Here is an 18395-nt window from a genome sequence, read left to right on the forward strand (position 1 = left end):
GATGGTATTCAATGGTATAAACAATATACTATTAATGTTTAATATTCAGGTAAAATTGAGAATGGAAACGGGAAATGTGTCAAGTAGACAACAATCCGACCAAAGAGCTGTAGAAAACCGAATGACACCAAATTGTATATACAGACGTACAAAACCAGTTACAAACAAATGTATCTGAAAATCAACTTTGAAAATGAATTTGAATACGTTTTTAATCACTTCTCTCCGTGACTATGTTTGAAATATTTGCCACTGGACGTTAACCAAACAACAATCAAATAATGAACATATTTTAGATAGATCTACAGATTTACAATGTGTACTTAAATCAATCACGATAATAATTAATATAAACCGTAACAACCAATAAGATTAAGGCAAACATGCTTCATTATGTCATTACTGATTGGAGACTGCAAAATATAGCAAAACGTGTATATCCAGTGGCGGATCCAGAAATTTTCATAAGTGGGGGCCCACTGACTGACCTAAGAGGGGACCCGCTCCAGTCACATTTCAGTGATTCCCTATATAAGCAACCAAATTTTTCCCCAAAAGGCCCCCCCCCCCTAAATCCGCCTCTGATATCAGAAAACAAAAAATGTTTTAGTCATGCAATCTAAAACAACACAACTTATATGTGGCATAACATTATTATGTACATGTTTATAAACACAAATTGGTACTTAATGTTTTTAATTACAAAATCTTAAAGGCAAGAGGGGCGACCAAGGAATGAAGGGAGAAAAGGGGGATACTGGACTACCAGGTATACAAGGACAACAGGGAGCTATCGGAGACAAAGGTAAATAACAAAGACATGCTTAACAAAATTTGTAAAGTGAAATAAATATAGAAAAAAAGGTTTGAACAATAGAAAGATTATATAATAAACTAAGAAAAATAATTTGTAATGGAACTAATGTATAATTTGGTGCATCAAGGTTTTATGCTGTTTTTCATGTGGTTGAATTTGACAACATCACATTCATTCCAGCATATTTATAAAAACTACAAAAATAAAACTAATAAAATATAGTGATACGACAAATGACTGTTTGCGCTCTAACAAAGTCCAATCCTTTGATTTGTTTGGTAATAAAACTTTCAACCTAAACGAATTTCATATTTTACATACAAGGTCCTTTTGTCTGACAATTCGTTCTGTACATGCATGAAAGTTGGTCACTGGACGTTAAGCATCCACAAATCTATCAATCAACCTTTCCGACATACAATGCACTTCTCTTTTTCATCAATGTTAATCTACACATGTATACTCATTTAGGCAAGACTGGCAAAACCGGTGACAAAGGCATGACGGGTGATAATGGAATAGCAGGTAGCGAGGGTGGAAAGGGAGAAAAGGGTAATAAAGGAGCAACTGGGGTTAAAGGAGTTCGAGGTGATGTGGGGCCACAAGGCCTTCCTGGAAAGCCTGGCAAAAAAGGCATGGACGGAAAGCAAGGGCCTGATGGCAAGCAGGGACCACAAGGAGACAAAGGTCAGTTATAACAAAAAGTCCTTTTAAATATTAAGTTGTTTGAGAGTAAACAAGGTACATTTGTACATACATGTACATGTATGTATTGTTCCAAGTATAAACATAAATGAATTGAAATGTATGCTTCAAGTATGTTTTCGGAGTCCAAACATTGTTTTCAAGATCCAGTTTTGTTTATAGCTATTGATATTTTCCGATCATTTGGTATGTTTCAGGAATTATTGGAGAACAGGGATCACAAGGTCCAAAAGGTCACAAAGGGGCTAAAGGTGATGATGGACCTCTTGGAGAGGTAGGACTCCGAGGTCCACAAGGTCCAGTAGGAGACAAAGGAGATAAAGGTTAGTACGTCATGTGACTGTCATGTGATATAAAAAACATTTACAAATAGATGAGGCTCATATATTAATGAGACAGTAAAACAAAACACAAACGAAATAAAAATATTAAAGCAATCAACCAATCAATCAAGATCAATATAAAACATTGTGTGATGAACAATAAGAATTGTTTTTCATACAATATACACAAGTATACGGCGATAAAAAGTAATAACTCGAAGCCACATTGGTATGATTGCATATACACACTAAAATGTTCGCATTTAATTAATTTCCTGATATCTGAATTAGATTGTTGCTATCTACTGATAGAGTTGCTCGTGCATGTTTACGGTTAACCCAATTCTTTCGCGGATACTTTACTCCGCGTTATTTAAGACCTTTCTAGCACATTTCGCGGTGATTTGTTTTAGCGATTTGAATTTCACTTGATATAGTTAGATACGGAAAGATCCAAGTTTTATATTTTCTTCACGATTCATATATGTGTCATTTTTTACTCGCGAAAGTGGCAAAAAATTAAGAGTTATTTTGTTATGTTTGTTATCACAGATTTGAAACTTTTAAGGATAATCTTTTTGTACAGGTGAACAAGGAATGAAAGGCCCACAAGGTAATCCAGGTACAAATGGAAAGAATGGTGCTCAGGGCAACAAAGGGGAGAAGGGCATACCTGGAGACCAAGGCTCTCCTGGAAACCAAGGCCCAGTAGGCAAACGTGGTGCTCGAGGAAATAAGGGTATGCGAGGGGATAAGGGTGACACTGGCGATAAAGGCGACAAGGGATTACAAGGAGACAAGGGTCTAATTGGAAACAAGGGTGCAACCGGTGATAAGGGTGATCAGGGCGATAAGGGACCACAGGGAAATGCGGGTAAACAAGGCAATTATGGAGCCACTGGAGAAAAAGGAGACAAGGGAATGCATGGAGAAAAAGGAACGAAGGGAGAAACCGGAAATAAGGGGGCAAACGGAAACAAAGGAATGGAAGGAGAAAGAGGCGACAAAGGAGCAGATGGAAACAAAGGGGAACAAGGAATGAAAGGCCCGGATGGTGACAAAGGACTTACAGGCGCTAAAGGGGACAAAGGAGCTAGGGGCGACAAAGGAATGCAAGGAAAACAAGGAGAACAAGGAGTCAAGGGAGATCAGGGTAGGTTTACCAATGTACACGTTATATGATTTTAAGATCTGTAGGTACCATCTAAGAAAATAGGTTTAAAATATGCAAACAAGTTGTACCATGTTCAAAGTCAGTTGAAAGAATTTGTTAATTGAAGCTGAATGTTGACAATAACTTATACTTGGTTTTGTTACCCTAAGAACATGTTTAAAATAGGTTGAAAGAATTTGTTCTCAAAAGTAATCACATCCGCTGAATGGGGACAATAACCTAGTATTATTTTGTTATACTTGTTGTTTTACCCTAAGCGATGTCTAAATAAAGAAAGGGATATTTTGATGTTTCATTTAACTTTCATAGACACAAAGACCGAAATAGAATTGGGCGTCTTTTTAGCCATAGTAACCGTCCATTTTTTCTTCATCAAATCTACAAACAAACTACGTAACCTTTTTATAAAACTCCCCAAAGCTGAATATAAAACTAACACGTCTGATGAAGAAAGCTCTTCGTGACATTCATTTTAAGATTAACAGATTAGCGCACTTTTGGGAAGACATTGAGTATTCTGCATACGACCCATTACACACATAGGCCATCCTCTCTATTAAACTCTTAATAATCGCGCGTTTGTCTTAAGCAAAGTTATAGGAAATAGCATTCTAGTTTCCGAACATTATCCCAATGTTAACACTAGGGCTATCAAAAGCATACAGTTAAAGCCTATCGCGTTCAAAACGACCTTGGCATATGAAAATGGAAACGAGTCAAAGAGACAACAATCCGACCAAATTGCAGAAATCATCCAAACATGTTCTGCTACCCCATTTAAAATACATATTGCTAACTACATATACAACAACATTGGAGAATAGGAGTAGAAGTTGGAAATGTAAATACCTTAATATGACAGATGTGTGCCGTTTAAATATTTGTTTTCTACATTCTGTAATATGGACGAATTGTTTATTGAATATCGTTGCCCCTTATAACTATAGGTAAATCCGGAAAGGATGGTAAAGATGGAATGAGGGGAGACAAAGGAGCAAAGGGGGACAAGGGAAACAAGGGACACATTGGAGAAAAGGGAAACAAAGGAGAACACGGAGAGAAGGGAGATAAAGGAGACAAGGGTGAACAAGGTCATAAAGGAGCACTTGGAAAGAATGGTGCGTATGATGTATCAATTAAAAGCAGCCTGCTTGTAATGTTTATTCAAATTGAAGAACAAAATTGAATTTTGTACTTCATGTACACATTGACTGTTGTTGTCAATCTAACTTGAAAAGATAAATAGAAAAATGATCAGATATAGCATCTTTAGATATAAATTGAAAATTCAGCTTTCTTCACTAAGCTATTTTTTCTTTGATTTATTTTCTGTCGAAAGTAACGAATATCACTAGAAAATGAAATCAAAAGTTAAGAAGGAAGATACCAACCAGTCAGGATGCTACTTCGTCAAAATTATCTCCCCATTACGCAAGTTCATTTCCACAATCGTAGAAATGGGAGCCATTGTATTTGTAGGGATGACGCGCTGCCAATTTTCCCTTTGAAAACCGATAAATTTAGCCACATAGCACCACTACGATCCTTATATGTCAGTTGTATTTTAAAAGACAAATGTATCTACTAGCTAATGATCATCAGTTAATGATCTTGTCTGCATTGATTCAACTTACAACTATTGTCTTATCGGTTGTCAGGTGGAATTAAAAAAAATCTAATTAAATATTTCGTGAAAGGGCAGACTAAAAATTGTTCAGTGGTTGAAGATTATAAACCCTAGTTATCACACACAAAATATAAAATATGCATTTTCATCATCCATCTTAAAAGACTGTCGTCAAGTACTTTTAGTAAAAAAATAGCTATTCGAACACACCTACACTATTTTTGTGATTCATTAGATATGTTATAAAGTCAACCTGTAGCTTTGATATATAAAAAATGATAGAATCTGAAGCGAGATGATATATCAAATACTCTTGGTTTGTACGTTTTAAAGACAAAATATACACCTGAAAAACGCCCTAACATAAAATGGTGCACTCGATTTTCTCTTTTCGATACAATTGTTACCCATTTTTAGGATTTTTTTCTTGAGTCACATAATGGAAGGGCAGACACGAAAATTACTGAACGAATAGATTGGTATGTTCTCCGTCCGTGGTAAAAAAAATAAAATCGGAGGTTATTCATTTTCTACATCCATTAACCAACTTGATAGATACCCATTTCGTCGACTTGATATCTAATTGTTCTGCATTACTCTGTAATAGATAAATTGAAAACTTATGCAAATGGTGTTTTTAGAATAAAACACTCTTGGTAATTAAGAAGAAAATTGTCTTTTTATTTGTTTCTATTAACTTTTTAACAAAATGTTTGTTACTATAGTAAACATTACAGTAAGCATTTATCGTCTTCTCTAACAAAGAGCTTCGATTCTTTTGTTCTATTTCAACTGGGTTCCCGCCTGCAAAAGAAAATTCTTATCAGTGGGAGGGGTGTCGACAGAATCACAGCTAATAACGGAAAACGACGAAAAACAACTAACAATGGTCTACTAAATAAAACATACAAATTTAATGACTAAACGACCAGTTTGCCGGAAGAGTACTCAGTTCCTGCTCCCCAAACCTGCATGTGGCCCCTAAATTTTTTTAACACTATCTGTGATTTTAATTGTGGTAATAGCTGTTTAATATTGTTACCTGTTTGAGATTATGAGGGATCATCTTGTAGTTTTTGAACATCTTGGTTATAGGTAATGATGGTGCAAAAGGAGAGAAGGGCGACAAAGGTGACAAGGGTGTAATTGGAGACAAAGGAATAAAAGGTCAACATGGTGAAAAGGGTGACAAAGGAATCAAGGGAGCTGTCGGAGATCAAGGCGAGCGGGGCGACAAGGGTGCCACAGGAGACAAAGGAGAAAAGGGTGACAAAGGACAAAAAGGAGATGTAGGAAACAAAGGATTCAAGGGAGACCAGGGTGCACCTGGAGACAAAGGACCGACGGGAGAAAGAGGTCTTATGGGTAATTATTTTTCGGCAATTTAGGCGTTTTGTTACTCACTTGTAGCTTATATTCATTTCAATGCAACTACTAACCCGTACTTTATACAACTTTAAGACTTTAAAGAAATGTTGCTTTTTTTATTTCAAATATGACTTGCACACTTTTACTTTTAGTGTACATTTATTTACAGGTTTCATAAAAGTTATATGGTCTGGTTATGGATGGACAATGAAACCATTCGGTATGTACATTTTACATTATTGTAAAGTTTGTTTTAGTAAATATAGACTTTGTTTGTGGTGATAACTGAAATCCTATATTCAGATATCTCTTAAAGGTGAAATGAAACAGTTCATGATCAGTAGGATATTTTGACTTCACTTTTGTTTCAGTCAATACAAGCATTATTAGGTTTTGTTTGTTTGCGTATTGTATTATTCGAAGCATAAACTAAATATTTATTATATATTTTATAGTGAAAGGGTACCCTCCAACATCATACAGACCCGCAGGAAAGACTGAGCAGGTATGAATTTCAAATTTCAAAATGCTAGTGGCCTCGCTTGGTAGTATCGTTGATTAGTTCGTATCAAAAACTATAATGCCATAATCTGTATGTCTATACAACAAATCAAGCTCTTGGTAATCCCAATTATGAAAAAGGAGAGAAAATTAAACAAAAACTATCAACGATCTGCCATCAACAACCAATTCCCCGATCTGAACAAAAACCAATAAATCGAGAACATCAAGAAAAGGCCAGCGGACGCACGAAATTTGTAAAATTGTATTTTTATTTACAGGCAACCGCTGACGGACTCGCTGGTATAAAGACACAGATCAACAATTTCATTGCTAAAGGTATTCCGGGAGTCCCGCCAAATGGGTCCAAAACAGGAGGAGCCAGTACAGGAACGAAAACAACAGGAACCAGCGCCGCTTACCCCCATCATATTGAGACAAAAGTTGTAGCCAAAGCATACTAAAACTAACTCGACATATTTTGTACATAACTTTGTTGAATATAATAAAATTATCAATGATAAATACAATTGTTTGTTTGTTTGAATCAGTAAAATAGTTCGTACCATCAATCAAAAATTATAGTTAACTGACATTACAATAACAAAAAGTAGTAGGTTGTTTAAATGATCATTTGGAACCGTAGTATGTTGTTATGTTATGGAATATGTTTTCCCGTAACTTGGAATGAAAATCTGCTTTATAGATATAAGTAGATGTGGTATGAGTGCCAATGGTAAAAGTAGGTTTAAAACGCTTACAGGTCAAAGTACGGCCTTCAACATGGATCATTGGCTCACACCGAACAGCAAGCTATATCATGCATATTTTGTGATAAAAGAAGATGAGGTATGAGTGCAAATGCGACATCTCTTCATCCAAGTCACAATATGTAAAAAAAAAAAGGTAAACCATTATAGGTCAAACTTCAAAACGGAGCCTTAGCTCAACAACAAACTGCAAGCTATAGCTATAAAGGGCACCAAAAAGGACCAGTGTAAAAACACTCTCAAAGGAAAACCAACGGTCTAATCTTTATAAAAAAAAAAGCCCGATTCACATCAACAAACTACTGACCATCAGGTCACTGACTTTGGACAGTTGCGAACAAATGATGAGGGTTGTCTATATGTTCATCCTAGATGGCTGGTTATATCGTTAAGTGTTTGTGTTAGCCTGGTACTCCGGCCCGATATCTAACTGCGCGTCGTAATACTGACAAGATTAGCCCGGACCGCAGGTTAGTGTTTGTGTTTGTGCAGTATTGATAACGGGTTTTCAGCACATCATTGTTTTATGTAAGTTATCAACTTGTAGGTCACAATAAGTATTATTTAAACTAGAAAAACCATTTAACACATTACATAAAAATGAACACCTGTATGAAAAAAAAATACCAGCAAAACCAAAAACCAATACCAGGAACCAAATTAAATACAAACTCTTTTTTCTTTTCATTTTCTTTTACAAATGTCTGGCCTGGAAAGGGGTGTGCAGATGTTAATATAAAAATAAGAGGATTTTGTATGATTACCATTAAGACAACTCTTAAAAAGAGATCAAATGACATAGAAAGTAACAGCTATGATATATAGGTCACAGTACTGCCTTCGGCAATGGGAAGACCCATGCCGCATAATATGCAATAAAAGGCTTCGAAAAAATTACACAAATGTGAAACAATTCAAACGAGAAAACTAGTTGGCTGATTTATGCACAAAATAGTAAATATTAAAAATATATAATAAAATGAGGAATATGTAAGTATTGTCAATGTGATAATTATCCATAAAGAACACACCAGTCAGTTGGTCTGCGAGATAAAGCAAAAAAAAAAAAAAAAACCCAAAAAACAACAACAACAACAACAACAAACAAACAACAACAACAACAAAAAACAAACGAAAAATAATAGCATCGCCATGGTCAACCAAGGACAGAAATGGGATATAATGAACTGAACCTGGCTATGAACAGACACATAAACATTGTGGCGTGGTTAAACATACATATGCTTTCCATCTTAATTAAGAAGTCTATCAATTTTCGACTTACTTCTACACCAAGCAAATAATATATGAATACATGACTCATAATAATATTCTGTTGTACTAAAACTGACCTTACAATTGAAGACTAAATAAATATAGATTCTTAATTTTAGACTTAGAAAAAACAGGCATAATAAACTTACCGAAATCAAATGGAATTCAAAAAGGGTGGAGTCCATTAAATCTGACAAAATTACACGTTAGATTGTGTCAGTTACTAGAACGTATAAAAAATAGTCGTCATAATCAGCCTGACTTGGTATATGAATTTTCCAAAGAAAATGGTAGATAAGCCAGGTATAATACATGTAGCTAGCTTAACCTCCCATTGTATGGCATTTGTTTATTGTTCTGTTATATTAGCAACCACAAAAAGACATACTAGGTTAAAGGAACTGTGTAAATATACATCACAGACATACAATACAACTGACTGAATAATCAAAACAAACATACAAAAAGTGTTGCAGTTGACAATTCAAAAGATTATATAACTCTTGACCCTCTTGTGCTATTAATGAAAAAGACACGGATTATTTACATGTATCGTGTAGTCTAGGTAGAATTTGAAGAACCTTTGAGAAAAAAAGGACGAAACGCTCTTTGACAAAACCCTGGTTATAAATATATTACCTCGACACTGACGAAATATATGTACGCAGCATATGAGAAAGGGGGTGATGTATTGCTGCTTTAGAGATGATGACAATTAATGATTTAAAAAATTGACCATAAATTCTGGTACTGCTTCTATAGTCAATAGAATATATAATTGAAACTGAAAATGTGTCAACGACACAATATCTTACCTACAGAAGATAACATTACAAGGACACAAATGTAGTTCTGCACGCATCGAGAGCAGACTTCTACACACTAATGTATTTCAGCTCAGCGATATAAACACCACACTCAACTTTTAAACATGTAAAAAGTAAAATCACAAAAATACTCCGAGGAAAATGTAACAACCTCAGTCCTATGGATCAGGGAATTATTCAATGTGCTAAACTTAAATATTGCGAAAAACAACTTCAGTATGTGATGAGACAGATGGACAAGTAATACAAAAAAAGGATACGAAATTAAAAAAAAAATCATTCTAATTTTACAGGCTAGATGATATAAGTGACAGTGATCATAAAAAAAACAATGATGAGATACCTCTTGCAGTTATTAAAATAACCAAAAGTGTTGAATATGGTAGTTAGTCATTTCCATAAATGAGGGGCAAAGATAACAGAGGGACATGACGGGCGTAAAATAACAGAGGGACAGTCACATTCATAGATGGAAAATAAACTGACAACGCCATATCTAAAAAAAAAAAAAAAAAAAGACACACAGACATACAGAAGAACATGTGCACTACACAAAACATAAATAAATAAAGACTAAGTAACAGGAACCCAATCATCCTGCTCCATATGTGGCATCCGTCGTGTTTGCTCATATTATTACAAACCCGGTATATAGTCTAGATTGGTAGGTCACATTTGTGGAGAGAGACCATTTCGTACCCAAAACTACTATTTCTTACCACGAAATTGACTTTTTGTACCATGACCATGAACCATTTCGTACCATATAAAAAAAAAGAAAAAAATTCGTACCATATGGGAAATTAAAAATCTACAAATTGTACCATATGGAAAAACTGATTTCCCACTTCGTATCATATGAAAAAATGCTGTATCATTTTGTACATACTTGGTACCTAAAAAACATTCAGTTTATAACAATCATAATCTATTTCATCTATCTACCAAACAAATGATATGAATATAAGGAGATTATTTGAATTAACCGTCTTGCAATATCAACCTGCGATACACAAACTGCAGACTGGGACGTCACTGCTAATGAATTTTGGAAAATGATAATGGTGAAAGTGAAATAGAAGATGATACGGTTGATACATTAGCTGAAGCTCATGTTATGGTAGAAAAAACTGAAAAAGATTGCCATAAAAATAACAACGCTAAACGTTTAATTCATTTAAATAATCAAGAGAAGGATATGAACAACATGTCCATGGCTATCAAGTAAATTCACAAAATTACCGATCTACGAGGACAATTCTACACAGAAAGTCCTTAATCAAAATTCAAATCAAAAGTGCAAAAACATCAAACGAATGGATAATAACTGTTATATTCCTGACTTGTTGCAGGCATTTTCTTATGTAGAAAATGGTGGATTAAACCTAGTTTAATATTCTGTGTAAGGTGACATTTGACATTTGTTAAAACCAACTCTGTTGTATATTGTTGTGCAAAATATTTGTTAGGACTTTTAAATATTTTTTTAGCATAAAAAGTGCCATGATATCAAAGTGCGTCTGAATTATTTTAATATATTTTAATATAATGCTTGCATGCATATTCAAACATAATTTTTTGTCTATATCTTAATAAACAAAAATTGAAACATGTTTGTCACTAAAGTTTAGCTATATTGAGAAAAAAAACCCAGACAACTTATGATAACAGTGATAAATTCAAGGAAATATACAAAGAATAAAGGAAAAAAACACTTTATAACTTAGACATATCATTGGCACTCACACCACATCTTCCTATATCTATATAAAAAAAAACTATGCAGTTTTGTTTATATATTACATAAAAAATGTAAAATAGTAATAAATTGAATATTACAAATGGTAAAAAAAATGGTGTAATTCAATAACAATTTAACAAACTTCAATAAAATTGAGAATGGAAATGGGGAATGTGTCAAAGAGAAAACAACCCGACCATAGGACAGACACAAACAGAAGGTCACCAACAGCGAGAAATTCCCACAACCGGAGGCTGGCCCCTAAACAAATATATACTAGTTCAGTGATAATGAACGTTCTGAAATGCCAGAGGCTCCTGACTTGGGATAGGCGCAAAAAATGCGGAGGTGTTAAATATGTTTATGAGATCTAAACCCTCCCTCTATACCTCTAGCCAATGTAGAAAAGTATATGCATAACAATACGCACATTAAAATTCAATTCAAGAGAAGTCCGAGTCAGATGTCAGAAGATGTAACCAAAGAAAATAATCAAAATGACAGTAATACATGCATAACAACAGACAACTAACATGCCTGCTCCAGACCTCAATTAAACTGATTGATAGATTTTGTCATCATCATATGAATATCAGGCACAATTCTTCCCGTAAGGGGTTTAGTAGCATACCATCATAAAAATGAGGATGAAATTGGGAATGTGTCAAAGATACAACAATCCGACCATAGAACAGACAACAGCAGAAGGTCACCAACAGGTGTCCAATGCAGTGAAAAATTCCCGCACCCGGAGGCGTCATTCAGCTGGCCCCTAAACAAATATATATACTAGTTCAGTGATAATGAACGCCATATTAAACTCCAAATTGTACACAAAAGACTAAAATTAAAAATAATACAAGACTAACAAAGGCAAAAGGCTCCTGACTTGGAACAGGCGCAAAAATGCGGCGGGGTTAAACATGTTAATGAGATCTTAACCCTCCCCTATACCTCCAGCCAATGTAGAGAGTAAACGCATAACAATACGCACATTAAAATTCAGTTCAAGAAAAGTCCGAGTCTGAAGATGTAACAAAAGAAAATAAACGAAATGACAATAATACATAAATAACAACAGACTACTAGCAGTTAACTGACATGCCAGCTCCAGACTTCAATTAAACTGATTGACAGATTATGTCTTCATTATATGAATATAAGGCACAATCCTTCCCGTTAGGGGTTTGGTATCATACCATCATAACATATATGTGAAGAACATAACCCGTGTCATGCCAACAACTGGCTTTGAAATAAATGTGTTTACCGATGCAAAGACCCTATAAGTGAATCAATATTAACGCCAAAATGACCTGACAACAGTATCGTAGCTACATTTGTACATGTATATCCCTTCTTAATAAGTATATTTAAAGGTTTTGTTAGCTTCTGAGTTGAATACTGACATTTTTGTGCTTTATAAAGAATATTCCCATAATAAAAATTGATGTGAAACACCTGAACGTATAAGAATTCTGCATGTTGAGTTATATTTACGAATGATGTCCTTATACCGATGATAAATTTTAGCAAATGTTTCGACTATTTTGTGATAACGAAAACCCTGGTGTAATAATTTTTCAGTAATACATAAATACGTATATAGATATAGGAAGATGTGGTATGAGTGCCAATGAGACAACTCTCCATCCAAATAACAATTTTAAAAAAGTAAACCATTATAGGCCAATGTACGGCCTTCAACACGAAGCCTTGGTTCACACCGAACAACAAGCTATAAAGGGCCCCAAAATTACTAGTGTAAGACCATTCAAACGGGAAAACCAACGGTCTAATCTATATAAAATTAAAAAAAAAACGAGATATATGACAAGAACATAACCAATGTCATGCCAACAACTGGTTTTTAAATAAATGTGAACCAATATTAACGCCAGAATATGCAATCTTTAATGACCTGACAACAGTATCGTAACTATATCCCTTCTTTAAAGCTTCTGAGGTGAATACTGACATCTTTGTGCTTTATAAAGAATATTTTCATAAACAAAATGGATGTGAAATACCTGAACGTATAAAAAGTCTGCATGTTGAGCTATATTTATGAATAATGTCCTTATACCGATGATAGAATTAGTAAATATTTTGACTAGTTTATGATATAGAAAACCCTAGTGTAATAATTTTTCAGATATTATACATAAATTTTTCTCGTTAAAATCTAAAACATTGTTACATACACGAGCGAATCGTACAAGTTGAGATATATAAACTCCATAAGACGGTGACAAGGGAACGTCACCATCTAAAAATGGATAATTAACGATAGGAAATGTTTGTTCCTTCTGGTCATAAATGTGAACCTGTATTCAAAAACTGACACCTTACCGGATAGGTTGAAGGGACGCTGCTTCGTACATGTACATGTACATCCCGAACAGGCAGATGGACGTCTCACTATGGCAAAGGCTTTTACCGCTGTCGTTCGGAAGAAAGCCCGTAGTGAATGTAATTCTTTTATTCAATCACCCTTGGGTTTCATTGATATTTGAGAAACATGCACAAGTTTATAAGATATCACCCTTTACGACACGCTTAACAAGACACTACAACTCATATTAACATGACATTACATAAAATGAGGAAGAACGCTCTACCTGCCAATATCATTAAACTCACAACGATTTTTTAATTAAATGTATGTCCTTGTAAGTAATTTTTTATGTCTGAAACAAAAAAATCAGGAAGAACCAATTCATTAAAGTGTTCAATAAATAGCTGGTAGGTATGCGAATTGGTGTATTGATAGGTCTGTACTATCGTAATGTAAATTTATGTTTCAGATAGTTTGTAGTAGTCTAAAAATTCTGTTCCGATAAAGATAAACATGGCAAAAATTGTTGAACAAAACGAATGTTATTACAAACTCAATAAAATAAAACATTTGATGATTATGTAAATTATGAATGTTAAACGTCCTGCGGCAAGTTAAATGTATATTCAGGACGAGAACATGTTAAAGTAAAATGAATATTGATTTACCCTGTTTTATATAAGACAGCCTAAATTTTCAACATCCTATTTTGCAAGGTTACAGTACGCACGAGGAAGACATGTCACCCATTTTTAGGATTCTGAGTCTTTGCTCTTACCGCTCTATGGCACATGCTTATAATGGAGAAGCAGCAAATTTCAATTTTAAGTCTTTGTTTTCACCCAGCCGGGTTCGAACCAACAACCCCCACACTCGAGGCGAACACGCAGTTGCTACGAGAAGACCATCCAATTTGAATAGCGTAATGACTATAATAACTACCATGCAAAATAAAATCAAGGTTAGTGTTTATAAATGTTAGCTATAAAAAGAGAGACAACTCTAAATTGTTGAATGTACTAATTCGTAATTTTTTTACACAACATGATCATTAAGAATTAACAAACTCCTGTTTGGTAGTTCATTGATAGCTGTGGAAAAATCTATAGAATAATATAAATAATCCCTAAAGCGAGTCCTATCAAAAAATGAAAAACAATTTAGCCTATACCAATGTGCGGTCAAAGGTCCACAATTAACCCCAAATTAACCTAAAAGAGGGCCAACTACGTTTATGAACCCTCTTTATTGAGATGGGAACATGCAGAAGACTATACATTATAAATGTATCATACTTCATGTTAAAATGAAAGAATTTGATTGGTTAATACGAGGGAGTTAATTTACCTTATCCTATGGCAAATACTAGAAATTACCCTTCACAGAGACGCTCGCTCAAGTGTGTGCCATGTTTAACTGGATTTCCTTGTGAGAACCAACCCTCTATCAGGGAAATCACGGCAGGGAATACACGCCCGAGAATATCGTATTAATCGCTAGATATATACTCCGTATGCAGGCGTTGCTGGAATATTGCTATATATAAATGGAAAGTTCACAACTGGGAATTAAAGTGAAATTGTCTCTTTTGCCTTAAAGTTTTCAACCGATCCTCATTGTCAATTTCTAGATACAAGTCAAGATGTAACTTTAAAATATCGTTATAAAATTGAGAATAGATAAAATTAATGTTTTACACATTCTCCACCGGGTTATTTGACAACTTTCATAACAATTATACTTGATGGAATTCTGCAAACCTCGAAGATTAAATCGTGCATTTAGATCAAATATATCTATGTGGTTAAAATGATTTCTATTATGTAGGTCTAAACACATTATGTCGGAAATCAGTAGCAAATCGAGAAAAATTCATAAGGAGGGGGCACTGACTGAGTTTGAGAATCCAGAAACATTCATAAGGAGGGGACACTGACTGCCTTAGAGAATCCAGAAACATTCATTAGGAGGGGGCACTGATTGCCTAAGAGAATCTAGAAACATTCATTAGGAGGGGGCACTGACTGCCTTAGAGAATCCAGAAACATTCATAAAGAGGGGGTACTGACTGCTTTGAGAATCCAGAAACATTCATAAGGAGGGGGCACTGACTGCTTTGAGAATCCAGAAACATTCATAAGGAGGGGGCACTGACTGCCTAAGATAATCCCGGTCATAAGGAGGGGGCACTGACTGCCTAAGATAATCCCGGTCATAAGGAGGGGGCACTGACTGCCTTAGCGAATCCCGTTCAAGTCATACTTCAGTGATCCCTACATTATCACTCCGACCCCACTGTGCAAGCCTATGGGAAACAAAAGATGAAAACTGTACTTCAAACTTGCATGTATTTCAGAAATATATTTAGTTTCTCATTCTGTTGGTAGAAAGTTCGATAGAAATTTTTTTCTATACGTATTTTTTGTTCTTTAATTGTGTTATTACAAGGTACGTCAATCTGTACATTCATTGATTAATTGATTGTTGTTTGCTTAACGTACAGTGGCAAATATTTCGTGCATGATCAGGACGATATTCTTTACATACAATTACACTGTGTTTAAGTACTTTCTTATAATTTAAAAATACTTAGTTAATAAGTTAGGAACTGTTTATGCACTAAGCCAATGACATTATTTAAACGGATTTAAAATATAAGATAGATGCATTAAACGAAATCCAACTCAATGGAGTTCACAGAAAGATAGTATTTTTTAGGATTGGCTATTAAAGAACGTAAACGTGATACATGCGGTTTATAATATGCAGTGTTGTTCTTTTTAATGACCTCAATAACAAGTCCATGTGAAGGAGATGAAAACATGCTGATCTATCGATAATCGGACATGACTAGTTCATTTCTTTTGATACCTACTTACAACAAGTATTTAATTATGTATTTTTGCATTTAATATACTAGTTCATTGTTCTAACAATTATCCCAAAGTAATTGTTTTTTTTCTAATAAGAAATTCAATTCTGTTTTTCGGATTACGCTGACAGCATCTGTTACTACTTTGTACAGTCAGTTCATATATTTGAGTATAAAAGCTATTTTTTCAGTCTGTATCCTCAACATTGACGGACCAACATGACGCACTTTTCCGCCATTTTAGCGGTACTTACTGTACTTATAAACAGTAGTCTCGCCAAACCAAGTAAGTCTCGTAGTATATTTTTAACTTTTTGCACTAAATCCGGAGTAGGCAAAAACTATAAAAATATGTTCGTTTTTAATTTCTTTGCTATTTGGTCTTTGTTGAACTGTCTCATTCGCAAGAATACCACATCTTTTTGTTTTTATATTATAGTATAAGGTTAAAACAAATTGCAGAACGATTTACATGTTAGTGCTATTGAAGTTTACAAGTTCTATTTTGATTTGATATTCTAAATCACAAAGGAAAATAAAAAAATGCGCCGTTAATAAATAAAAATATCTTTAAATGTTACTAAATATGTGTTTTCCGAATTATTGTCTGCACAGGTTTATCAATATAAAGTTAAATGAATTTTTTAGATTATTATGAAGGATAAAAATAATACAATGAAAATATATTTTAAGAACAGAACTGGTTATATACAAATAAAGTGAATTATTGAGTGTAAAGCAGAAAGCTCCACTACAATCTATCGCAATTGTTTGGAATATAGCCTATAAATTTAAGGGACGACTTCAAAAGTTCAATGTAGGATAAAAAAAACTTAATTCACATAGTTTTTTTCACTGACACCCCCACCCCCTCTTAACTTAATTTGGAAAAAATTGATTTACCAATAGGGATATATGTAAAAATCGATTTTAGGTATACAAAACTTGTAGAAAAAACCCCCACCTCCAAATTTTTTGATTTAAGTTTTTTATCCTACATCGATCTTTTGATGTCGTCCCTAAACATGTGACATTTCCCAAACATTTACAAAGCCTTTTGTGTTAGGAATAACCTTCTGGATATAATGAAGATTTCAAATTTGGTTGTAGTTTTGATCTAGAAGATATTGAAATGTGCGTTAAAATGTATGCAATCGTTGTAATTTACTTTTAAATTAAAATGGTGTTTCGTTCAATTTTATTTATATTTCATTTACTGAATTTATTACAGTCTTTATATGATATCATGTTCAAAGAAATTATCTGTATACAAATCGTCTTTTTTTTAGCACAACATTCGTCCTGGGCGTCATGGTCAAGTAAGTGTCTTCTATTATTTCATTTATTGTTTCAGACCTTTACAAAATGAATAAGACCAAATAATCTAATTTAGAATGGAAAAAGGGAATATGTCAAAGAGACAACAACCCGTCCAAATATTAATAAACCATCCTTGTTTTAGATGTTTGTACTTGATATGCAGAGAAATAAGCAAATATAAACAAAACAATCAAGATAAATCGAGTAATATATTAAAGAAGGTAGAAACTGTGTCATCGTACTATCGACATAATGTTGTGTATCTTTTGTTTTTTCTAGCTGTTGTTTTTTTTTAAAATTAAAATATACTGTGTAGTGAATCCGATTTTTGTTTTAGGTTGGTCTTCTGGTGGAAAAACATATAGTAAGTTGACTATAACATATCATTCGTGACTTTTAAAAAAAAATCGTTTCATAACTTTTCTTGTAAACACATTACATGATTCATAACAAATTTTATAAAGAAACACACAGATACAAGTACGATAAAAGCAGCACCTATTAAAAAAAGAAAATACTCGCAGTTATTGGAAACAAGCACAAAGCAGAGAACATAACATGCTGCTAAGCAAAAACTATCAGCAGTTGCACTATTGAGCAGATTTCATACACCAATTTAATAAACATTGCAGAAATCCGTCAATCGTCACCACAAGATACTATTTTTAGTACTTAGAACTGATGATTATCACTATTAAATTATGTAGTAACTACAATTCCCTTCGGGTTTGTAACAA

General features: G+C 34.0%; 1 protein-coding gene across 1 annotated transcript in view; it reads left to right on the top strand.

The window, feature by feature from the left end:
- Positions 1 to 18395, top strand: part of LOC139495328 (collagen alpha-1(IV) chain-like) — a 48206-nt gene that overhangs the window by 11240 nt on the left and 18571 nt on the right. Inside the window, exons 15-23 of the mRNA XM_071283635.1 lie at positions 716 to 805; positions 1289 to 1504; positions 1720 to 1845; positions 2432 to 2998; positions 3967 to 4137; positions 5742 to 6011; positions 6184 to 6234; positions 6470 to 6519; positions 6797 to 6977. Coding sequence (XP_071139736.1) covers positions 716 to 805; positions 1289 to 1504; positions 1720 to 1845; positions 2432 to 2998; positions 3967 to 4137; positions 5742 to 6011; positions 6184 to 6234; positions 6470 to 6519; positions 6797 to 6977 — 1722 coding nt within the window. The remainder of the gene's footprint in view (positions 1 to 715; positions 806 to 1288; positions 1505 to 1719; positions 1846 to 2431; positions 2999 to 3966; positions 4138 to 5741; positions 6012 to 6183; positions 6235 to 6469; positions 6520 to 6796; positions 6978 to 18395) is intronic.

Source organism: Mytilus edulis, chromosome 11, assembly GCF_963676685.1.
Source record: "Mytilus edulis chromosome 11, xbMytEdul2.2, whole genome shotgun sequence".
NCBI classification, from domain to species: Eukaryota; Metazoa; Mollusca; class Bivalvia; order Mytilida; family Mytilidae; genus Mytilus; species Mytilus edulis.